Genomic DNA, 25,311 nt, shown 5'->3' with positions numbered 1-25,311 from the left:
CATAAGTCTCCACTCTTATAATCTGCCGCGCAGAGCCTAAGCTCCGCCCACTGCAATCCCATTGCCTCTTGCAACACCACCCATTTTCTGCTGCCCCAATCGGTTACCAGATCTCTGATGCACCGTCATGCTAACCAATCACGTGTCCTCACACACAGGGTTCCCCATAGCTCCCCTGTCATCCTGGCTTAGATTGGTTTCTGCACCTAGCCTGCATGCAGCGTCACTGCTGACTCACCAATCCCATTTCTTTAGACGGAGAGTCTCTCAGCAATCACCGATCACTGCACCTAAGGCATATTATCATCTCTGCACTTTAACCCCATATGTGCAGCAAACGTTCCACAGACCAGGCGTGTATGCCCACATCGCTACATTTAGGAGCTCATGTCTGACGATCTCATTTAATGTGTTATATTAATCATGATAATTAGCGTTCTGCTTGATATATATGTATGTATACAAAACCGCATCATCGCCCACAGCAATGTGAGCAGGCGTCTACAGCTACCCATCTCAATATATGTAAACGACATCTGATGTATATACCTTTTAATATAACCAGGCGTCGATATGCAACTACCCCATCAAGTTCAAGATATCTAATCTCCCAAGAAAATCACTGTGAGGCAAAAATATACAGATATCTATCTTCAGATAATCTATGCAATCTACAGATGATGAGGGCCGCAGAGAACTACTGCGCATGCCCAAGATTCCCAGCCCCGAAGTGTGAATAAATCATAAGCAACTGCGGGGCGGGATCTCTGGCAGCGCATCCCCACAGGCGCAATAGCCAGGCCATGAAGTGATGTGAGAACGGGCAGCGCTAACTGCGCATCCCAAAGAAAATATATTACAGGGCAGGCGTCAGCATTTGAAATTGAACACAGAGGAGGTGGAGCAAAGACATAAGGAGGAAATGAATGATGAATTCTGGCCGAGATGTTTTTAAGCTTTTGTATCTCGTGCTTTCTTGGTGGTGTAGGCGAGCTACCGTGGTCATGTCTAATTTTTTTTTTTTTTCCTTTTTTACGCGAATTCCCTACACCAAGGTCACTGCAGCCTTGATGGCTTCTTCCACTGCTTTCAATTGTCTGAAATTGAACAACCGAAGACTGAGGTCTTGAGACCATATTCCCTGAAACGAGGCCTGGTCGACTGTGGCTCCCCATCCTCATTTGCTGGCATATGTTGTGATGTTCAATAGAGGATTCTGATTCCAGGATACTCCTCTGCTCAAATTTTTTGAATTAAGCCACCAGATAAGTGAAGCTTTTTCCTGGCCAGGTAAACAGATTGTTCCGTTTAGGGATCAGTCCCAGGAGGAAAAGATGCAAGTCTATAAGATTATTATATGGGCCTGAGCCCAAGCTACCACATGGAAACAAAAGGTCATAGAACACAGGATACTTTGGATCGTAACTGGATTTGTTTGTCTCTCTGTAACTGGGACATTTGATCTAGATAATCCAACAGAATCCCTAGGAAGATCTTCCTGGAGAAAGGGACCAAGTCCTATTTTTGATAGCTTACCAGCCAACCTAGAGATGTGAGGATCTGAAGAATTCTCCGTATGTGCTCTTCAATTATTAGAATCAATGAGGCCATCACCAGAAAGTTGTTGAGGTAGGTGATGATGCAGGGGTTTCGGGTTCTACTACCTCTGCCATGATCTTCGTAAATACTTGAGGCGCTGATGAAATCCTGAATGGGAGGATGTTGAAATGAAAGTGAACTATTTGACGTTCTTGGGCAAATTCAAACCTCAGGTATTTCTGGTAGGCCGGGTGAATGAGAATGTGGTAGTAGGCGTCCTGTAGGTCGATGGTCGCCATCACGACGTCTTCTCTTATTAGGGGAATGGTAGATTCCATCTTGAATCTTCTGTACATTCAAGGGTTTTAAGTTTATTATTATCTTCCAAGTTCCATTTGTTTTTTTTACAATGAACTAACAAGAATAATGTCCCCTTCCGTAATCAGTTTCTGTTACTGGGGAGATTACCCCATTAGCTACTAATTTCTGGAGCCCTGATATTAAGGTGATTCTTAAATCTGGTCAGGATAAGGCAGTTATTCTCAGAGCCTGTGGAGATTTGGAGGAGAATTTGATTTTTATTCCTTTTCTGACAGATTCTAGAATCCACCAATTTGAAGTGATCATCCGCCATTGGGGAGAAAAATCCGTAAATCAGACCCCCTACTATCTTGGAGTCATTGTCTATCCTGACGTTGATTCTGGGAGAGCAAGATGTTTCTGCTTCCACCTCACTTTTTATGGCTTCAGCTCCCAGTTTTTCCTTTTCCCCCTATACGGAGGGGGCTGACTTTGTGACTTATAAAAGGGCTGCTTCCTGACCTTCTTGGGTTCTAGCAACGTTTTCTTTTTATCAGATGCTTTTTCCAGCAATTCATCTAGTGCTGGTCCAAACATTATCTTCTGAAGGGAATAGCGCAGACTTTAAACTTGGAGGCTTTGTTACTGCTCCACAATTTTAGCCATAGTGCACGTCTTATTGAATTGGACAAGACTAAAAGACCTTTCCACTGTTCTTACCAACTACCTAGGTGTCTGCTAAAAATCCTGTGATTTTCTGAAGAGGTAGGGATTCTAGCAGCTCTTCTCTTGAGGTTCTCATGCCGAGATGTTCTTCCAGCTGGTTCAACCACTAGACCATGTACATTGTTATACACAGATACCATATTTGTGTTCAACAGAGCTGCTGAAGTCTCCCAGGATTTCTTTAGCAGGCTGTCCATTTTACGATCAATTGGATCCCTCAGAGGCGAGGAATCTTCAAATGGCAATGTTGTCTTTTTTGCCACGTTGGCTACCTGAATATCTACTTTTGGTATTTCTCAACAACATCAACAACACTTGGATATGTATATATCTTCCTCTAGTGGGAATCTAAGTTCTGTTGGTATTCTTAAGCACTTCTCTATAAGCTCCCATTCATCAGTATTAGACTTTGTATATTTTCATGTATCGGGAATACCCTTCTCTTTTTTGTCTCAAGACTCCCAAACATCTTGTCCTGGATCGTCTGAGTAGTTTTCTTCTCCTCCACATCCATACTGGTGCTATATGCTGTGAGAAGTTCCTCCATGTCCTCTGACGTGAAATAATATTTCTTTTTTCCCTGGGTCGGGTCCGTGCCTGCGGCTAACTTGCCAATTTCCCATCACTCGCTAGTGAAAGATCCCTGACCTTCTTGCGCATCTGAATTGGAATTGGGCCTCCATACACATTTTCTTCTTTTTGCGGTCACTGACAACTGTTGTGAAAATGAGGCTAGACATGAATGAACGCTCTTGGTGGACCATAACTCTTAGCTCTTTCATCGAGGGCTATTCCTCTTTCACAATTTTATACATGCAACTTTGACACAGGAGTTTTTTTTATGGGGAAATGGCAACTTTTTGACCCAGATGGCACACTTAGGCGCTGCCAACTTGTCTTTAATTTTTGGAGTTGGGTCCTCGTTTCCCTTAAAAAAAAAAAAAAAAAAAAAAAAAAAAAAAGGTTAGAGAAGGGAGCCACTTAAGTATATTGAAAAATCCTGCTCCAAAAGATAGAGAGACCTAACCATGCCACATACTTACTGGGTTCGGGTAAGCACTAGGTTCTGCAGAGCAAGAAAATCGACCATCCTCCATCATAGGAAAGGTCCTACCTTATGACCAGGTGCCGGGACTCCAGGGCAGCTTCTGATTAGATGATTCTCCTCCCCATGGTCTGCTAGGCGCAAGCAAGGGGAAATCTCTTGCAGGCGATAATAGGGCTCCCGTAACCCTGTAAAAGCTGTGTGTGCTGTGCTCCACTGTGGAACGCAACCGGAAGTAACCCTGAAGGACCTGCGACCACGTTTGACGCCACTTCCGGCATTCGCATACTGGATTACAGAGAGGGGATGAGGAGAGCCGAAGAGCTCAAGGAAGCCACCAGCTCATAACAATTCTGCTTTACTCAAAAGGCGAGGGAAGAATGGTGAGGTCTTGTGTACTGGAAGAGACAGGAGCAGCTACCAGAGGGGAAGGCCGGAGCGATCGTCCTCAGCTGAAAGTCCTAAAAAAGGTATGCTAGAAAGTGTCTGTTGCCGGCTACAGAGCACCGCAGGATGACCTCCTCATGCCTCATAGGGACGGGAAAACACTTGAGAGAGGAAGTTGGGTGGGCTATTTAACTGCTACGTTTCATGTCCCTATTAGGGTGGGGAGCAACCTCCTGTGGTGCAGTTGTGGAGGGCGACATGAGAAAAAAAAAACCTTTGTGCCGAGTCAGCCATGTACTAGCCCTTATCAAGCAGCTCACCAGTATCTGTGCTTGCAATACAGTTTGGCTGTCATTTAAGACACAGGCATCAGGAGCAATGTTTCTTCAGACTGCTGCTGATCCTGACACGCGACTAAATGAGCTGCCGTTTGAATTATGTGATGGGGGCCATATTATTACATTGTCGAAGATCCACTTTAACTTGCACAGCTGAGAGATGAACAGAAGAGAATCATGCTACAAGCCTCTGTGGTTCCCAAGTGGAAGCAACAGAACTAATTACTCTAGCTTTTTCTTTGTACCAATGCATATGGAGGATTTATAATCCAGCTTATCACTCATAACGCACCCTCTCTTCAATGCAACTTTGATGAATCCTTTCCTCTTCAAAATATGGAGGGTCAAATTTCCAGGATGTGCATCCAATGATTCTTCAGCACCCCCAATTACTATGATCGCAGCATTTCCTCCCTCCTCTCGGGTCAGAACATGTGTCACACTCTTCTTGGATGCAGACACCAGACCTATATATGGTCAAAGGCAGAGATGATACACTTTAGTGCATGCATATAGGTATTGTGCCTACAGATTATTCACCTGATGCTGCCAATACTGTTCAAACATCATATTTAGCCTTTTAGACATAAATTAAAGTAATAGCCACCTATTGTTTCAGTGTCAAAAACAGCAGGATGGGGATCATGGAAAGTCAACTAAATTATTTATATCTGGAGAAGATGGAGGAAACTGGAAAAACTAGAATGATCACATGTAAATCCATGCCCAGTGCGTGGCAAGTCAGTAATGTTAACGACTAATTGTCCCATCCTGCCTTTTATGAGTGGCGATGCCACCACAATTGCACCCGGGTATACGAGTTTCTCTGAAATGCTGGGCATTTTCAGGGAAAATATAGTTAGACAATCTGGCCAGAGATGGGATGAGTCTAGCACCGCCCCTGGCGAGCTTCTCTTTGCACCACTCCAGGTGATTGACAGGTCTCTCTCAAATCCCCCCCCAAATGGTCATAGTTAGGAGTTTAACCCCTTCATGACGGAGGTATTTTTGTTTTTTTTGTGCCCCTTCTTCTTAGAGCCATAATTTTTTTTATTTTTCAGTCAATATGGCCGTGCTATGGCTTATTTTTTTGCGGGACAAGTTGTACTTTTGAACGACACCATTGGTTTTTACATATCGTGTACTAGAAAACAGGAAGAAAATTCCAAGTGCGGTGAAATTGCAAAAAAAAAGTGCAATTCCACAATTTTTTTTGTTTTGCTTTTTTACTATGTTCCCTAAATGCTAAAACTGACCTGCCATCATGATTCTCCAATTCATTATGAGTTCATAGACACCAAACATGTCTAGGTTCTTTTTTTATCTAAGTGGTGTAAAAAAAAAATTCTAAAAAGTTAAAAAAAAAAAAAAAAAAAAAAAAAAAATTGCGCCATTTTCCAATACCCATAGTGTCGCTATCTCTGGTTGGGTGAGGACTTATTTTTTGCATGCAGAGCTGACGTTTTTAATACTATTTTGGTGCAAATACGATCTTTTGATCGCCCGTTATTGCGTTTTAATGCAATGTTGTGGAGACCAAAAAAAAGTACTGGTGTTTTTTCTTTTTTTCCCCCTCACTACAGCATTTAAAGATCAGGTTAATTTTTTTTTATATTGATAGATCGGTTAATTCTGAATGCGGCGATACCGAATATGCGCATGTTTGATTTTTTTTTGTTTTCTATTGAATGGGTTAAAAAGGGGGGTGATTTGAACTTATATATCTTAATTTTTTTTAATATTTTTAAAACCTTTTTTTTTTCCACTTTTGGCATGCTTCAATAGTCTCCATGGGAGACTAGAAGCTGCCATAACCCTCTGCTACATAGAGGCGATGATCAGATGACCTGAATGTCACAGAATTGCTGACTTGCTATAGGCGCTCATAGCAATCTGGCTGTGGCTACCATAGAGGTCTGCTGGAGACCTCTGTTTGTCATGCCAACCCATGCGACCCGAGGTCATGTCACACGGGTACAGATGGGTGGGATTTCCACTCATCATAAGTGATGTTCATTTCAGGGGCTGGTCTAGTCCCCGCGTGCTGTGCAATGTGCACGATGCGCTCTGTTGCTGGCTCAGATTAGCAGTAACAAGCCGGTAACAGAATGCGTTGTCAGAATTGGAAGCTTATAAATCATTAACTTTTTTTTTTTTACCATGTCTCACTGATGGCTCTTCATTTCTGGGTGTGGACATAGGCTGCAGCGGTGACCGCAGCCTCTGCCCCCTGATTTTCAAACAAAGCATAATTAAAAAACAAAGTGAAAAAACGAATGAAAAGCAGTTAAATAGTGTAGTTAGGGAGGGATAGGACATTTTTAATAACAGTATATTAGAAAATAGTTTAGATTATAGCACTAAATACATAGGTATTTAGGAAGAAAAGTACTTTGGCCAACCCCCTTTAAGTAATTTTTTGGCCAGAGTGCTGCATTGAACAGTCTCATATTTCAACTCTTTTGAAAGTCAATGGAGTCTTAGATACCCACAATGATGTTCAAAATAAAGTGGCGCGGACACATCTTTGGCTGATCTTTAAGCTATTGTAGTGGCAAAAAAAAAAAAAAAAAATTCTGCACTCAAAGAATGCAGATGGATCCTAAGAACATACTTTGTACTCCAATAACTTGCTCCGCTTTGGATGCTGGGCAGAGAAGCAGAAGGCACCTTCATCGAAGCATGACATGAAAAATGGAGGAGCCAGTATAATACACTTACCTACACACATTATATACTCTCGAAAGAAGGGGCATCTGAACCAGAAAGGAAGTATGTGCAAGTAAGGAGTCAAGCCTGGGAAAAGCTCCTTAAATTCTGTGTAATTGGTGCAAAAGTTTCCAAAAGCCCCAGCAACAAGGACACCGTGAGGATGGAAGCCCATGAGATAATTGTGCTTGGGATCTAAATCGACCGTCTTGATTATCTGGAAAAACAGCACAGAAGGAAACATTTACTAAACAGCAGAGACAAATCCTCCGGCAGTCCTAGAAGAAGGATATAAGCGTAGATATGTATAAAAAAAAACAAGAAAAAAAAACTACCATCTCTTGGCAAAGTCTAAGCAAGAGCTCTGCTATAGAGTGGCAGTGGCATCCACGTGCCGTCAGCATCAGCGAATGGGGCAGGGCACTTGTGCAAGGTTTCCCACTCATGTCAATAAAAGGAGTATTCACATTAGTCATATCGCAGTTTTTATTACTTCGATTACCTGGATATATTGGTCCTTATTAGGAAATGGATACTAAGGCCTGTACATGTGGGTCGCCCTCTCCCAGGGCTGTGGGGTACTCTGTACCGGGCCGATCTCTCAAAGGGGAATGTCACAGCAGCGGTGACCCGGTCCGTGGCCCTGGGCGCCCATGTAAAAGGGGTTAAGTGATGCAATAAAGTTTATGAGTGAATGATTCGTGACGCCACCTGTGGTGTTCGGCAATGAAGATATTAAGCCGACGCTGCAGACAGATCCTCTGGGACAGATGGTGTGGTGCAGCTATGATGTTGTGGCCCTCCACAGGTAGGGCAGTAATCCCAGGGCAGTGAGGATAAGTGTTGAGGAAGAGGGTGCAGTGTCTGGCACAGGGATGAAGAAGTGCTGACGGGGTTGCAGGAAGAAGGCAAGGACACAACAGGGTGCAGTTTCTTTACCTTTACTATGCTTGGTAAATGCAGTCCAGGGTCCAGATTAGGGTAGTTTCACATTTGCGTTTACGTCCTGCCGCGCCTCCTCTGGTAGCTCCGCCTACGGGCTCCTATCTTTAGCACTGGGGACGCAGGCCGTGCGCAGGTATGCGTTTGGCGGCACATGCGTCCTTTTGACGCTGCGCCGACCAGCGCCAAACGCAACCTGTTGCAATTTGGTGCGGCTGGCGCAGCGTCAAAAGGACGCATGCGCCGCCAAACGCATACCTGCGCACGGCCTGCGTCCCCAGTGCTAAAGATAGGGGACGCAGGACGCATGCAGCGTCATGCGCCCATAGGCGGAGCTACCGGGAGGAGGCGCGGCAGGGGCGGGGCTTAGCGGCAGCTGTGCGCAGGCCGTCGCTGCGGCCTTAAACGCAAATGTGAAACTACCCTTACAGATGGCACAGGAGCTGGCTAGCCTGGAAGCAACTTAGGAATCTCTCTAGGCAGATGGGTTGTGTAGTCTCCTTCCTAGCACTTATTTTTAGGTACTTGCAGTACGGTGTTACACTGAAGTTCCACTTGCTTATTCTCTTTAGAACTCCCTCGTATGGCAGACAGCTGTAGTCTTCCTCTTCTGGCTCACACGTCGCTGTTGTGCCTCCGAGTCTTATGAAGGAATAGAGCATTTACAGCTTCCTATTCCTCCAGTTTCTGTTGCAAGATCATCAGTGTCCGTACAGCCTTGGAGACCGGGCTCCAGATCATGCGCTATAGCTGGGAATGAGCCTGAACTCTCTGCTCAATCTCCCAGCTCTTCTCCATGTCCACACACGTTGCCCTCATCACACGAACTCCTAATTTTTCCCTCCTGGCCCCCAGAGAGTAGCTCATCCCCAGTTTTGGTTCAGAGCTCCCACTGCTGACCTGGAATGGAAACCGTGTTGTGTGTTGTGGTTAACTGCTAGAGAGATCCTTCTTTGCTTCCAAGCATGACATCACACTCCCTAGTAGGAAGGTAATGCCACTGTGGCGACCATACTCCTGGGGACGCCACACATGAAGTATCCAAAACGGGTCTGGAATTTCCACTGTCGGTTACCTTTATTGGAAAATATTCCTTGAAGTGCTTCCAGACGGTCCAGTTTCGTACCCACTGCCACCTACGTCCTCCAGTCTGTGGGGTCTCCCAATCCAGGTACAACCAAAGCACATAGAGAGCGACCAGGAGCCAGAACCTTGCCAGAACCAACAGCAGGAACAATCCCACACAGCATTGTGCTGCAGAAAGAAGAGAACAGTTAGTGTAAGCCCGGGGTCACAAGAGCGTAGATTCTTTCATGCGAGATAGTTGATTATGGTAATGACACTGATCAGATCAGAGTTTGATCCAAGTGACAGTTTAACAGGATTCTTTTACATGAGAAAAATGACAGCACAGGTGCGGAAGAGACAGAGAACTTAATTTCTTTATGGCCTGTGTCCGCATCAATCTGACTGCACTCACATGACATCCGAGTGGAGGCTGACGTTTCACATGAACTCAGACTTGAATAGGTGCACGTGATCCAATTATCGGAACCACTCGCAGCATGCTGTCTTTTTTTTTATATATATATATATATATATATATATTCTGAATCAGCATGAGAAAAAAAAAAAAAATGATAAACGATAAAACATCAGATGGCATTTGTCCAAGATATGGGCTCAAGTGAGCAAGGCCTTAAAGGTTATGTTCCCTTTACTTCCCTCCAGTTTTTTTTTTTTAATGACGAGATGTACCGTATATACTCGAATATAAGTTGAGACTTTCAGCCCAAAAAATTGGGCTGAAAGTCCTGCTCTCGTCTTATACTCGAGTCATATACAAAGGGGGTCGGAGGGGGGGCGGGGGTGTCAGGTCATACTTACCCGTCCTGACGCTGTGTCTTGAGCCCCCAGCTTCTCCGCGCTCATATTCATGAGTTTTAATGAGCGGTACCACATGACCGCTGAAGGCAGGAAGAGAGAGCACGGGGAGAAGCTGGGGGCTCAAGACACAGCGTCAGGACGGGTAAGTATAGCGATACTCACCTGTCCTGCGTCCATGGCTGCTTGCTGCTGTCTGTCATTGGTCAGTGACTTCAGACAGCAGAGGGCGCGGTGACGTGATTAGTGCGCGCCGCGCCCCCTGCAGTCTGAACGTCACTGACTGATGACGTGGCAGATAGCGGTGAGCAGCCATGGACGCAGGACAGGTGAGAATCTGACACCCAGCGATGGAGAGGTGAGTATGTCATTTTTTTATTTTTACATGCAGCAGCAGCATGGGGGAACAATCTATGGAGCTTCTTTTGGGGTCAGCATATGGGGGAACAATCTATGGAGCTTCTTTTGGGGTCAGCATATGGGGGAACAATCTATGGAGCTTCTTATGGGGGAATAATCTATGGAGCTTCTTCTGGGGACACCATATGGGGGAATAATCTATGGAGCTTCTTCTGGGGACACCATATGGGGGAATAATCTATGGAGCATTTCCCACCCTAGGCTTATACTCGAGTCAATAAGTTTTCCCAGTTTTTTGTGGCAAAATTAGGGGGGTCGGCTTATACTCGAGTATATACGGTATCTAAAATTGAGAAACAGCTTTGTTTGCACAATGTAATTAGAAGGAAACACAAACTGCTCATCAGTAGCAGAAAGGTGGCGAATGTAAAACACCAGAACAAACAATTCTATTTCAGCAGAATCAGCACGGGTACTCCCTGGACCTTGCATGACATTGTTAAGTCCCGCAATCCTCGCAGCCAAGACAATTCCAAAAAGACTCTGCTCCACCACTCCCCCCCCCCCTCTCTGTTTCCTGCCCACTCCCACATTCCTCCGATTGACTGACAGCTCGGGAAGTGCTTTGACATTCCCAGAGCACTTAAACCTCATTTGCATATAAAAAAAATAATAAAATCTCAATCAAGATGCAACAAGTTGCATTGATAAAAAGGTAACAATCACCATTTTTTCCAGAAAACAACATGACAATATAAATGCTTTGGAAGTGTGTGTGGGGGGGGGGGGTGTTGGTATCAAGTTAACAGATTTCCTTTAAAAGGGATCATCAAAAATCAGCTAATCCCTCACTGTTGTTTCATGTCAGTCCTCGCTTACTGGGCTGCTGTACTGACATCACGACAACAATCAATAATTATAGTGGATCTGCTTCAGCAGCCACATGTCCCTGTATTTCGTTGCTGTTGCATAGTAGAGATGGGCAGAGGACTAGGAATGGGAATAATAAAAAAAATATGGAGCTAAAAAATCATAATAAAGCTCCCCACACCTCAGAGGTCGGGACCACGTTGTGCGACATACGGATGCAATAGAATACAGAGTTTGGCTTGTGAAAGGCATGTGCAGCGATTCCAGAAAGACACAGAACAACTTGTAACCTCTATTTATAACTTGAGCTACTGAAGCTTTGAATGTGGGATAGAGGTGAGATAAGAAAGTGACCTTGTGCTATTAGAAAACCACGTGTCATTTCCAGGTGATTTTTCAGAATAAGATGTTATCTGTATATGAAAGAATAACACTATTTCTGGCCATTATATGACTGCATCTTGAATTTTCAGCAGCTTTCCTTATCTCCAATTATTATACATAAAACAGCCAAAAAGAAGATCCTGCTTCCCCTTCTCTATAGCACACCCTCATAAGCAGGACATTATACAGCAGTATAGAGCAGTGTAGCTGTGAATCCAGCGCTGAGGTGAAAAAGAAAACACTAAGGAATCTATGGATTTGTATCTCCAGCATGTTGCAGCTACTCCCTCCATAAACTCTTTAGTTATCAGCTGTTATCCATCTAGCAGGCCAAGATTGCAGATGCCTCAGATCCTTGCAGCGTAACCTCTTGATGACACTGTCAATAGCTAGTAGACGGAGGGGGAAGAGCACCTGTTGTACATATTATGACATGACTGAAGGATGCCCATGAGTTGTCATGGTAGCTACAGACCTAATAAAAGCCCCTGGTCCTGCCATTTTTGTATTCCTATTAGTGGCTTAATATGAGGCAGGACTATAACTACAGTGCTAGTAGTAGACGTTTTTAAGGTTCAAGTCCTCCTGTGGGACTAAAATAAAAAAATATTTTGGCATGGTTGGGTCTGTAACTTTCCAAACTCTTAAAACATTACAATACGTAAGCAGACATTACTGAGAAATGAACCCTCACACAATGTGTGGTTGGCCAAGTTGCTCCATCAAGGTCACTAGCAAATATAATATGTGGAAATTGTACCCTTACCTTGAGCAACAATTACCATTACCACACTTCCTGTGTGATATCCCACAGAAAATGTAAGCAAGTGGGTGCAAAATGTAATTTGTGAGTGATCTTACCAAGCAGTAAAAATGAGAAGACCCACTGTAATACAGCTAATGTCTGGATCCGCCTCGCCAATGGGATGTTCAGAGGTGCGAACTCCACTTTCATCCTAAATGGACTAATGGTTTCTCTACAAAAAAAAAAAAAAATAGAAGTTTAGCCTACCAGAATATTAAAAGGAGTGTTAAGCCCCCGTCTCACATAGCGAGATCGCTGTTGCGTCACCAATTTTGTGACGCAACAGCGATCTCGTCTGCAATGTCGCTATGTGTAACACACAGCGGCAATCGGGTCCCTGCTGCGATGTCGCTGATCGTGCTCGAATGTCCTGGGCCATTTTTTGATCGCTGGTGTCCCGCTGGCCAGCGCGCATCTCTGTGTTTAACAGGGACAACGACGAATGACCTCAGTACTACAGGTATGAGAGACAGGGTCCCATAACGTATGACCATCATTCTGATGTCCAGACTGGGTTAGCACATATGGCCGAAGGGGTGTCCAACCCAATGGGGGTCAGTTCATCAAGCGATAAACTTCTTAAAAATGTGCAAAATTTTTTGTGCAACTGCCAGCTTTGAGAGGAGGGCAGAACTCCGATATAGGGGGCATAGTCAAGCACGACCAACAAATTCACCATAATTACCACCCCAAAAGTGATGGACAGTACAACACAAATGTATGCCACACCCTGACTCTAGGACATTTTCTTGCGTTGGTGCATGGTCACTAAGAGATGCATCAAAGTCATTAGGGAATCTGCCACAATTTCTCTTTTTTAATGTTTGGATTTTATGTTAAAATGTTCATTTATTAGTGTATAAAATTAAAAGGTGTAAGGTTTCTTTTTTAAATAACTTTATCTGAGCAGCTGGGGCATTCTTATTTTCTGGTGTGCACGTGTTACAGCATGACTGGTGTGATCCTGGCCTTATACAGTCACATCATATCAATTAAATTTAACTTTGCAGGAAAAAAAAAAAGCTGAAACATACCCAAAGAAGACGCAGGATGCCATTGGCAGGCAGACTAAACGATAGCAATCTGCTACTTCTCAGGGTACGCCAACAAGCAGAATTACCCAGCAGATCATCTGCCAATATTATTGGATTTATTCCTGCCTGTGGTTGACTTTAGCTCAAACTATTTACCAGGGTTAAATATATGCCAAAAGCATCCACTACTGTAATAAACACGTGTAGACCAGAGATTATATAGTCGGCATAAGCTAAGTAATATAACATTCTAAGACTAACAAGTTGGAATTTAGTTATGTGTTTGATTGTTTTTTTTAGCTGAATAGGCCTGAAATTCATAAATTTAGTAACATTTCTTCATGTTGGTCAGAGCCCTATTTTTTTGATGCAGAGCTCCAAACTCCCCTCATTGAGCTAATGGTTTACCTCTTGACTACGTACAGCTACCACTAGGGGGAGCTGAGAAGCTTACTGCAGACAGAGGTGCGAAGATGGAATTTGTGAGTATGAGAGTTATTAGCCGAGCACCACTGGAGACGAGAGCAGAGATGCGTGATGGGACAGGATAAAGTAGTAGGAATGTATTAATTATGCAAAAATAGCAATTAGTGTATTCATGGCGTAGAGCAAGTGGAAGGCCTGTTTCACACTTCTGTTTTCAGGCGTCAGTTACAATCTGCCATTTGGGGAATAAAACGGATCTGACGGATTTGCCTGGCGGATCCGTTTTTCCCCATAGACTTGTATTGGCGGCAGATTGTGACGGATGGCCTTCCGCTGCGATGGATCCGTCATAAAATTGGGGTCCGTCTGGCAGAAAAGACCTCCAAAGGACCGTTTTATGTCTGCGTTGAAAAGGCGGACGGTGATGGATCCGTCGCTGTCCGTCGTCTGGTAGAATGGACGCCTATGGGTGACGGATCCGTCCCTGTCCGTCACATGACGGAATCAGTTGATGGATTCCATTTCTTTAAACTGAGCATGCCCGGAAGAATTTCCTTTCATGAAATTTAACCCCCAAACCCATTCTGGTACATATATTTTCTTTCTCCCTCTCGGATCCGTTTTTTGAACACTTTGAAGGATTGTGACTGATGCCTGAAAACGGAAGTGTGAAACAGGCCTTAAGGCCTCCAAACAGATAAGACACTCATGGAAGGAGGAACAATCACTTGCATGTCACAGGAATAAAAATTAAAAAAAAAAAAAAAAAAAAAAAAATGCAACACCACTGGATTTTTAAGTTTTTTCCCTGACTGCAGCCAGTGCTCATGATCGAACTAACAAAAATCCAACATGCCTGAACTGTGTTTGCTCAATAATGATTGTACTTTTCAACAAATGAATCAATTACCAAAACAGCTGAAGATCGTTCATCATGGCTGAATTCGCACCTAAAGATTATCGTAACGCCTTATTGAGACAACCGCAATTTTTCTGGGACGTAAAGACACGGACCGTTCTCGATCAGTTTTCTTTATCAGCATTTTGTCAGTTTTTATGTATGAAATAATTTAAAGCTTTTCCTACACATGACGACATGTTAATTATGTACACCGACGCCTTCCATGATTTTCCCACAGTTGTATGAGCGACTTATCTGTAACTCAAAACAAAAACAGACGCGTCGCCGTGATTTTTTTGTGGTCCACTTGGTGACGCCCCCGTAGGCTAGAATGGAGACGAGTTCTATCAGTGATACAACAAATTTCTGGATGAGACGTTATGCGATTATTAGACAGGTGGAGAAGGAACAAGCCTTCAAAGGAACATTAGTTTCCGAATACGAGGCCAGCAATCACCAAACAAGAAAAATGTATGCTTGTTAGTGCGACGATTTTTAAACCAGATTCAAAATTATTCTTTTCAGCAAATCTCCCAATGTGCACAGGACCCGTGCTGCTGCTGACACGAGCATTGTATGTGCATAGCATGAACAGTCGATCTGTGTGCTCGGGTGGTCTAAAAAGGCCATTAGATGGCTACCGATTAGCCGATTGTGTAAGCCCAGCATTACGGCTGCACTCACAAAGGATTGAGGCGGACCCAGTTAGATTAGCAATATACTAATTAGTTGCAGTAATTAGGGTGAGAAATGATCCGGCCCTGGGTCAGTATTTCAGCAAGTATTGGCATGTTCCTGCCTATTACTTGATAATAAAATGTAATGATAAAAAGAAAAAAAAAAAAAAAAAAGTGAAACCAATATGCGTTAGGAATTGTATATTACATCTTCAAAATAAATAAATAAATCAATCAGAGGGTAATAAAATTACAGTTACCACTTCGATGAGCTGTAACTGGCGAGTAGAGTTGAGCGACTTTTGTTTTTTTAGGGTCGCTTCGTTTCGTGAAACCCGACTTTTCCAAAAGTCGGGTCGAGCAAGATCGTCCGATTATAGGGAAAAGTCGGGGGTCGTCCCGAAACACGAAACCCAATGTAAGTCAATGGGGAATAAAAGTCGGCAGTGAGAGGAGGACAGGAAACACACCTACAGTGCCCATTTGAATGCCAAAAGCATCAATTCTTCTTACTTAAGCTTGTCAACCTTAATTAACTTCATAATACAAGTTAAGCACTGAAAAATGGGGGTTATTTGGCTAAAGTTGTGGGGGGGGGGGGGGGGGGAGGGCTGGCTGCTGGTTTTCATGTGCCCTGGGCGAAAGAGCGCCCCTTTAAAACATACCACAACTCATCATGCTCCGATACGGCAGATAAATAGCGGTATAGTACAATGAAAAATACTTCACTTTTTACATCTCATGACGAGGCCCATCTATTTCTCCATACAGAATCATTGGTCCCATATAATGTTTGAAACAGTATATGATGAGCTCCACATAATGCTACAGTATATGTTGGTCCCCATGGATGAAGCTCCACTGTCTTATGGGCCCAAATAATGCTCCAAACATAATGGGCCCCATTTCTAATGCTCTAGTGTATAATGGGCCCTGTAAATGCTGCTCCAGTGTCTGATGTCCACCTTTGGAATGTTCCAGTGTATGGTGGGCCCCATCTATCATTCTCCAGAGTATAGTGCTCCCCAAAAATTGCTGTCCCAACATTGAAAACAATCAAATAAGTCTCCTCGCTAGGGAATCCCTGTACTTGTCTGGACAGGTGCTGTAGCTTGCTTAACAGCTCGCCAGCCGTTCTCACGCCCAGTATGGATTGCACGTGATTGCACAAAGGTTAGAAAGGGTACCGTATCCCTGGATAACATGTATGGATAGCGTACACATTCAAAATATATGTCTCAGGAGGCAGGCTCAGACGGTGTCAGGCCCAGTATGGATTGCACGTGATTGCACAAAGGTTAGAAAGGGTACCGTATCCCTGGATAACATGTATGGATAGCGTACACATTCAAAATATATGTCTCAGGAGGCAGGCTCAGATGGTGTCAGGCACAGTATAGATTGCACAAAGGTTAGAAAGGGTACCGTATCCCCGGATAACATGTATGGATAGCGTACACATTCAAAATATATGTCTCAGGAGGCAGGCCAGGTGTCCAGTTTAGCGGCCCAATAGTCAAAGGGGAATGACCTGTGTGGGAGAACATCGATATGGGAGGAAAAGTAGTTTGTAACCATAGTTGACAACTGCTGTCTCCTGTCACTTTCCATCGATGCAGTATTACCAGTTGTGTGAGCGGTATTTGAAGAATCAGTCCACAACATTGTCATGAAACCCCTGTCTCCAACGCCACTTCTGCTCTGTGCACCACGAACACCTCTGCCAAGCTGCCCCTGGCCCGTACGGCTCGTGTGAGAACCATCACCGCTGCTGTGTGCTGGGAATGCCTCAAGCAACCGATTTACCAGAGTTGCTTGTTTATTAGCCAATATTAGGTCATGGTTCTCCTGTGGCATGATGTTTTGTAATTTGCCTTTATAGCGTGGATCCAGGATGCTGGCCAACCAGTAGTCGTCATTGTTCATCATTTTGGCAATGCGGGGGTCCCTTTTTAGGATCCGCAAGGCATAATCTGACATGTGGACCAATGTTCCCGGTGTCAATGATGCACTGCGAGTGCTGGGTGGAGGAGCACTTTCTGGCAAATCCACATCCCTCCAGTCACGCACAAACCCTGTACCAGACCTTGCCACGCCAACATTTTCACTTGCCCCACGAGATGCATCCTCCTCCCCTAAGTAATCATCCCCATCATCCTCCTCCTCCTCCTCTTCTTCCTCCACCTCGTCCAGGAGAGGTCCCTGAGCAGACAATGGCTGAATGTCATCAAGGATTCCCTCCTCCTCTTCCTCCTCATCAACACTGGCTGCAGACGCCTGCTCCTTAAGGTGCGTCAAAGTTTGCATGAGCAGACGCATAAGTGGGATGCTCATGCTTAGGATGGCGTCGTCTGCGCTTACCAGCCGTGTGCATTCCTCAAAACACTGAAGGACTTTACAAAGGTCTTTCAGCTTCGACCACTGCACACCTGTCAACTCCATGTCTGCTCTCAAAGTGCCTGGCCGTGTATCCTCCCACAAATGCATTATGGCCTGCCTCTGCTCGCACAGCCGCTCCACCATGTGCAGGGTGGAGTTCCACCTTGTTGCAATGTCGATAATGAGGCGGTGGTTGGGAAGGTGGAGCAATCGCTGCAGCTTCTGCATACGAACGGAGTGTACAGGCGACCGGCGGATGTGCGCGCACAGTCTTCGCACCTTCTGGAGCAGGGCTGTTAACTCCGGATAATTTTTGAGGAAGCACTGCACCACCAGGTTCAAGGTGTGAGCCAAGCAAGGTATGTGGCTGAGTTTTGAAAGGGCTATGGCTGCCACAAAATTACGGCCGTTATCACTAACTACCTTGCCTGCCTCAAGATGTACACTGCCCAGCCATGACTCAGTTTGTCGCTTCAAGTACTCGGCCAGCACCTCGGCGGTGTGTCTGTCGCCCAAACACATCATCTGCAACACAGCCTGCTGACGCTTTCCACTAACTGCTCGATAGGGGGACACATCGTGTGCAACAGTGGCAGCTGCAGATGGAGTGCTCGTACGACTGCGCTCTGTGGACGAGCTTTCGCTTCTGGAGGAGGAGGAGGAGGAGGAGGGTCGAACGCCTACAGCCAACTGTTTCCTATACCGTGGGCTAGGCAGCACTGTCCCACCACCGCTGTCCCCTGTGGACCCTGCATCCACCACATTAACCCAGTGCGCAGTGATGTACACGTAACGGCCCTGGCCATGCCGACTGGACCATGCATCAGTTGTGAGGTGCACCTTTCCGCTCACTGACTGCTTGAGTGCATGGACAATGCGGTCTTTCACATGATGGTGGAGGGCTGGGATGGCTTTGCGAGAGAAGAAGTGGCGACTGGGTAGGTCATAGCGTGGTACTGCATAGGCCATGAGTTCGCGGAAAGCTGTGCTTTCCACCAACCGAAAGGGCATCATCTCAAACGAGATTAGTTTGGCAATGTGGGCGTTCAAACCCAGTGTACGCGGATGAGAGACTGAGTACTTTCTTGACCTACTCATAGTGTCTGGGAGGGTGAGCTGGACTTGAGAGCTGCATATGGTGGAAGTAGCAGTGGACAGGGCGGACTGAGAGAGGGTTGATGATGGTGATGGAGTTGGTGTTCTTTCTGATGGCCTAGAATCAGTCTTTCGTTGATATAACAGTGGGATTCCCTGACTGCTGTGGTCTTGCAACGACACCTCAACATTTGCTGCTGTGCTAACCAGTGGGCTTACAGTGGGGGAAACAATGTAGCGTTGCTGACTACCTTCGTTGTGATCAGTTGCACATGTGGCACTTGAGGTTTGGTGTTGTGTCCACGCTTGCAAGTGCATGCTGGTTAAATGTCTAAGCATGCAACTGGTATTCAAATTTTTCAGATTTTTCCCTCGGCTAAAGGTCTTTGCGCACTTCTTACAGATAACCTTGGCCTGATCATGAGGATTTTGGTCAAAAAAGTGCCACCCTGCACTCTTCCTACTTTGGCAGACATTTTGCGGCCTAGCACGCTGTGATCTTTTGACCCTCTGGACAAGCTGTCCAGCAACTCTTTTGATGTTTGGAACCTGTCTTTGGAGTGCTCCGGGCCTGCCAGATAACAGCTGTTGCGATGTCGATGTCTGCTGTGGATGCTCCTCATCTGAGCTATTGGAAGCAGCACCCTCTTCCCCCAATGGATGCCAGTCTGGGTCAACAACTGGGTCATCCATCACCTCCTCTTCTATGTCATGTGCACCTTTCTCTGTGTCACCGTGTATGGTGGTATAGTGTGCGGGAAGGGGCACCTGAGTCTCATCAGGGTCAGAATCTGGCTCTGTACACTGCGAGGACAATGTAGTGCTCTGAGTGAATGTACCAGCAGAATCATCCATCAGCGGCTGTGCATCAGTGCACTCCATGTCAGATTCATCTTGGCCTGGGTAATTCACCATTTCACTTGATAATCCAGGCATGGTATGTGAAAACAGCTCCATGGAGTAATCAGTAGTATGGCCTGCGTCATCCTTCAATCTTGGTTGGGGTGAAGGACACAAGGAAAGGTGTGGTTCATGAACATGAGCCTCCAATGACGACTCAGTGCTTTTACTTTTTACAACTGAAGAAGAGGAGGCGATAGAGCTGGAGGCTGAGTCAGCAATGTAAGACAAAACTTTTTCCTGATGCTCTGCCTTTAAAAGCGGTTTGCCAACTCCTAGAAAACTAAGCGTTCGAGGCCTTATGTAGCCAGACGATGACGCAGGGTCAGCACCTCCTGCATTCGGTCCTATTTTGCTCTTGCCACTACCATCAGATCCACCACCAACACCATCATTACCAGCTGCCAACCCCCGCCCAATTCCACGGCCTCTTCCACCAGCCTTCCTCATTTTTGGTAGAAATGTAGACAAAATCCAACAAACTATATAGTAATGTAAAACAAGGTACAAGGTGTCTATAGGACAGGGGAGATTTAGAATTTCTGCACACACTTGTGGACAGTGGACACTTTTGGATTGTGTGAGGCCCACTGATATCTGAGCGCTATGTGACAGGCTCGATGGCACAGCTGCCTGTGACCAAAGTGACGAGAGGATAATGGAGATTTTGAATCTCTGCGCACACTGGACACTTGTGGATTGTGTGAGGCCCACTGATATCTGAGCGCTATGTGACAGGCTCGATGGCACAGCTGTGACAAAAGTGACTAGAGGATAAGGGAGATTGGATTGCTTTTAAAAAAGCAGTTTGCGGAGCAGTGGGTAAACAGCAATGCCAGCGTGTCAGGAAGCCTTAAAAGGCAGCCCAACAACCAACACCACAATATAGCCTCCCCTTGCACTGCACACACAGTGACTTGTGTGTTGTGCAGGCCAAATCGCTAGCAGCAGAAGCAGTTTTTTTGTCTTCTTCCCTGCCTAACGCTCTCCCTACAGAATCAGCAGCAACCTCTCCCTATACTAAGATCGGCAGAAGTAAGATGGCGGTCGGCGTGCACGCCCTTTTATACCCCCTGTGACGCCCACCAAAGCAAGCCAATCACTTGCATGCCCTTCTGAAAGATGGTGGTGACCCGTGCCTAGGTCATCACGTTGCCCACAGTGTCCGTGGATCCTGATTGGCTGAAAAAGAGCGCAAAACAAACTTTTGAAACGCGACTTTGGCGCGTAAGTCGCCGACCTCGTGGCCGACCTCATCCTAGGGTCGGGTTTCGTTTCATGAAACCCGACTTTGCCAAAAGTCGGCGACTTTTGAATTTTTTCGACCCGTTTCGCTCAACTCTACTGGCGAGTATTGATCGTCACCATCGCATGCTGTGACCAAGCACTGACCATAGTAACACTGGCCACAAGCACAATATTCAGTCTGTCCGCACTACCGAAAATTCTATCAAGACAAAAACTGCTGCCAGTCAGCATTAATGATGGATGAACCTCACGAAACCTAGACCGGAAAGTCCTGCACACAGGGCAGCATGTGGGTAGCCCCATTATTTGGGGTTATGCTCTGCCTGTGAAGTCGGCTCTTCATTTGATGGACAAGGTTGTGTCACGGTAAGCGCTCATTCAGATGTGATTTTTCTCGTATGCCAACTGAGTTTCATCAGTTTGGTCAGTGTGTGAGAGATTCATCAGGTCTGGGGAAGAAAGAAAGAAAAAAAAAGAAAAAGCTCCAGCTTCGCCTTCTACTATCGAACAAACAATTCTGAAAAGCGGACGGCACCCATTTGGCATTAGGGCTTATACTCACTTGCGAGAGACTGGCACGATTCTCGTACGAGTCTCTCTCATGAAAACCCGGCATTGCCGCCGGCACTCGGACCGGAGCGTTCGGCTACATAGGAATACATGCAGCCGCACGTCCCTTTTGCACAGACAAATCAGTCCAAGAAAACAAAACATGGAAATGTGACAACACCACAGACTATGGTAGGTACAAGTGCTATCCATGAAAAATACTCGTACAAGAAAAACGGACATCTGAATGAAAACATGATTATTTTGCGAGTTTTTGATGTCGTAAGTTTTCTGCAGCTTTTCTGAACCTACTACGTTTCTATCATGTTTCTGAAGCTGCGATTTCTGTCTCTTTTTGGAATGTTAACCATCACACATCTGTATAAAACCAGCAGCGGTCTCATCAGGGTTTTCCCGATATGGAGAATGACATTACAAAGCTTCTCCTATAATTTGTGATGTAGCACATGGATGCCATCCAGCTGCACATGGTTCCAGAACCCATAGACTTGTATTCATCCGTGCTGCCAGAAAAACAAAAACAACCCCCCCCCCCAAAAAAAAACAAACAAAACAGACATCTCCATGGAGTTGATACAGACACACGGTCTGAGCGAAAACATTGATGTGTGAAGATCACCACAGGTTATAATGGGTAAGTGCGGTATCCCTGAAAACAACGCATGCCACATGTACTGGAAACATGGACATGTGAAGGAGGCCTAAGGCTATGTGCACACGCTGCGGATTGGCCTCTGTGGATCCACAGCAGCTCCGCAGACACAGTACAGTACCATGTTAGTCAATGGTATTTCAAATCCGCAGTGCACATGCTGCGGATTTTTCCCTGCGGAAAAGCTGCGGTTTGAAATCCGCAGCATGTCAATTCTTTCTGCGGATTCCGCTGCGGTTTGACATCTATTCCATTGTCCAGGTGTCAAACCGCAGGGGAAAACCGCAGGTCATTTTACTACCTGCGGATCTGCACGGAAAAATCCGCTGGTGAATCCGCAGCGTGTGCACATACCCTTAAACCAAGTTCACACTGGGTGTTTTTGGTGATTTTTTTTTTTTTTGGCAGCAAACCATGAGTGCTTGGCACGAAAAAAAAAAAAAGCATGTTTTGCTGTGTTTTTTTCATGTAATTAAATGGATGAAAAACGCAACACTGAAAAAAGTGACATGCACTATGTCCGGAAAACGCAGCAAAGCAAAAAATTAATGATGGCATTAAAAACAAGCTGTATGCACGAGATTCCTGAAATCTCAGAAATAGCTGGTACTGTCAAATGCAGCTGAAAATTAGCATTAAAAAAAAAGCACAGAGAAAAAAAAAACAGTGCGAAAACACCCAGTGTGAACATAGCCTTAATAAAGCTGCTTATTTTTCTGCATACTTCCTGCTATTTGGCTTTGAAGCACTTTATGGATGTAGCCAGGTGTGGATAATATGCTTTTTTTAACCTGTGGATTTTATGCATCTAATGCAATTCTATGGGGAAAATGCGGCCATATTGTAGCCTCACAAGCGGAACTGACATGCTGCGGACTGCAAACACTCACCACAGGTCCGGTCAGCACGGCGGGCATGAGGTTTTTAAAAAATCCCATCCACTTTGCAAAAACACACAGAAAAAAAAAAACAAACTTATGTGAACGTAACCTAAAGGCTACCAAGTAGCCATTTACAGAAGCTGGTAGTTATCTCCTCCTTGGCCAGCATGTGGGGACTTCAGACAGTACACAGGCAATGGAAGAGAACGGCTTTCTAGGACAACACTGATTTTCCGCTATCGTCTTTGCTATTGTTACCGATCTAATGTCCCTATAAAAATCATTCTTGTGCTGTACATTAGTGGTACAAGGCCTGAGGTGATTACTTATTATCCAAATGAGAAGGCTTTGGTGCACTGCTAGGCCTCTTCAATTAGCATCTTGGCACCATCCCCAACTTCTGATTGACAGTGATCACAGCGAACGCTGCTTGAACTGTGTGTGCACACTGACACTGCCTGAGAACCGTGTCAGTACAAGACAGCACAGGGTGGGCGACATTTCAGGCGCATCAATGTAGCGAGTAGGGACCACAAAGACCTAAGGAGGGGAATGTGCCCACCCGCGCTGTGCGAGCTCCAGCACCGATGTTCAAGCAGTGTCAGTGTGCAGAGTTCAGCCTGCGCTCACTCTTAGCGTATGTTTCTACGGTCAGAATTAGCTGCATATTGGACGCTGCGTACAGCCACAGTGTCCAGATGTTACAGCATAGCGGAGGGGATTTTATGAAATGCCATCTCCGCTATGCATAAAAACACGCAGGTGGGAAACCTGCGTATCCGGACATGTGGCGCGTCTTTATAGACCGCAGCATGTCTATTTATCTTGCGGAGACGCTCAGTCTCCGCAACATAAATATCACAGTCTATGTATAGGATGCGGAGACTAAACACATGCGGAATCACCGCGCGTACAAAAGGGGGCAGCGCTTTGGACGGGGCGGGTGTCCGCAGCGTCCAAAGCACTCGGAATTCTGACCGTGGGCACATACCCTAAGTGTGCACTGCCACTCACAAGCAGTGAAGGCTCCAAAAATGGAATTTGAGGGGGGAACATCGGTGCACTAAGCTATTAGACATGCTATGAGCCCGCCGAAAGCCCCCACATGCATTTTAACTAAAAGTAATTTTGTCAAGCATCACATCATGAAAATGCACAGAGTTGGTGCAATTATATAAGGGACAAGTCCCACATATCAATATAGAGTTCATTATGCATTTTGGGGGGGTGACATTCTATGTAGGGGGCAGTTATGAGGGAGAGTAATTTTGCTGCATGAGTTTTCATTCAATATATATATATATACCCAGCCTAGATATATTATGGACAACAAGTAACCAAAGCTCTGACTTTACAGGCGCTTGAGGTTACAGAGGACACTAGTGGAGCTGGGAAAACAGGTTTGCAGGGTCACAGCGAGTAATAAGCAGCTTTAGAAGAAAAATAACGAAGGGAAAAACAGGAATTCGCTCATCAATGACAACTCCTAGACAATTAGTCATGGCAGATCTGATCAGTGGAAGCTGTGGCCAATGTTATCTCTGTGCAGTAAGAGACAAGCACAGCCCAGAAGGATGGGATTCAGTGCAATGGGGGCCCCAGAATCAGTCACATCCAGCAATGTACAGATACTGGAGCCTGGGCAGCACATGGAGTCACTCACCTCCTCACTAGCTGTGTCCTATACTGCACTTCCTTGCATGGGTGGGATAAACTCTCCCTAGAACTATTGAGGCTTGTTCTGTGGGGCTGACATTAGACACCAGGGGAGGTGCTGGGAGTCTGACACCCAGCTGATGTTAACCCCTCCCGCACTACAGGAGAGCCAGCTCTGGGTATTGCACCATCTGTGCTGCTACTCAATTATTACTAACCCCAACAGGCGGCACTAGAGCTCCCATCCTTCTATTCCTCTCTGTATAGGATGTTTGCACATGAAAAAAAGTAAAGCATTGATGAGCAGCTCTATTACCTCCATATCTGCATACATTTTGATTTGTTACCATCTTTTCAGTGAGGCTATGTGCACATGGTGCGGATTCTGCCGCGGATCCGCAGCATTTCTGGCCCTGCAGGTCCGCAGCAGTTTCTGCTGCATTGTACAGTACCATTGTTTCCAATGGTAAAACCAAAAACGCTGTGCATATGCTGCGGATTTTTCCGCACAGATTTGCTGCAGGTTACAATCCGCAGCATGTCATTTCTTTGTGCGGATTCCACTGCGGTTTCACACCTTATCCATTATGAGGTGTGAAACTG

The 25,311-nt window shown here is 45.4% G+C and overlaps 1 protein-coding gene across 1 annotated transcript in view; it reads right to left on the bottom strand.

Annotated features, from left to right (window-relative positions):
- MOGAT1 (monoacylglycerol O-acyltransferase 1) overlaps positions 1 to 24,872 on the bottom strand; it is a 46,387-nt gene extending 21,515 nt beyond the window's left edge. The window contains exons 1-5 of the mRNA XM_073581129.1: positions 24,716 to 24,872; positions 12,346 to 12,461; positions 9,062 to 9,240; positions 7,057 to 7,261; positions 4,628 to 4,802 (exon numbers count right to left, since the gene is read on the bottom strand). Of these exons, the coding sequence (XP_073437230.1) occupies positions 4,628 to 4,802; positions 7,057 to 7,261; positions 9,062 to 9,240; positions 12,346 to 12,439 (653 nt within the window). The 5' untranslated portion in view covers positions 12,440 to 12,461; positions 24,716 to 24,872. The remainder of the gene's footprint in view (positions 1 to 4,627; positions 4,803 to 7,056; positions 7,262 to 9,061; positions 9,241 to 12,345; positions 12,462 to 24,715) is intronic.
- Positions 24,873 to 25,311: the final 439 nt, after the last annotated feature.

This window comes from Dendrobates tinctorius, unplaced genomic scaffold (assembly GCF_039654945.1).
Source record: "Dendrobates tinctorius isolate UK_male_01 unplaced genomic scaffold, ASM3965494v1 ptg000069l, whole genome shotgun sequence".
Lineage (NCBI taxonomy): Eukaryota > Metazoa > Chordata > Amphibia > Anura > Dendrobatidae > Dendrobates > Dendrobates tinctorius.
This window is presented reverse-complemented; position numbering and strand designations above follow the sequence as displayed.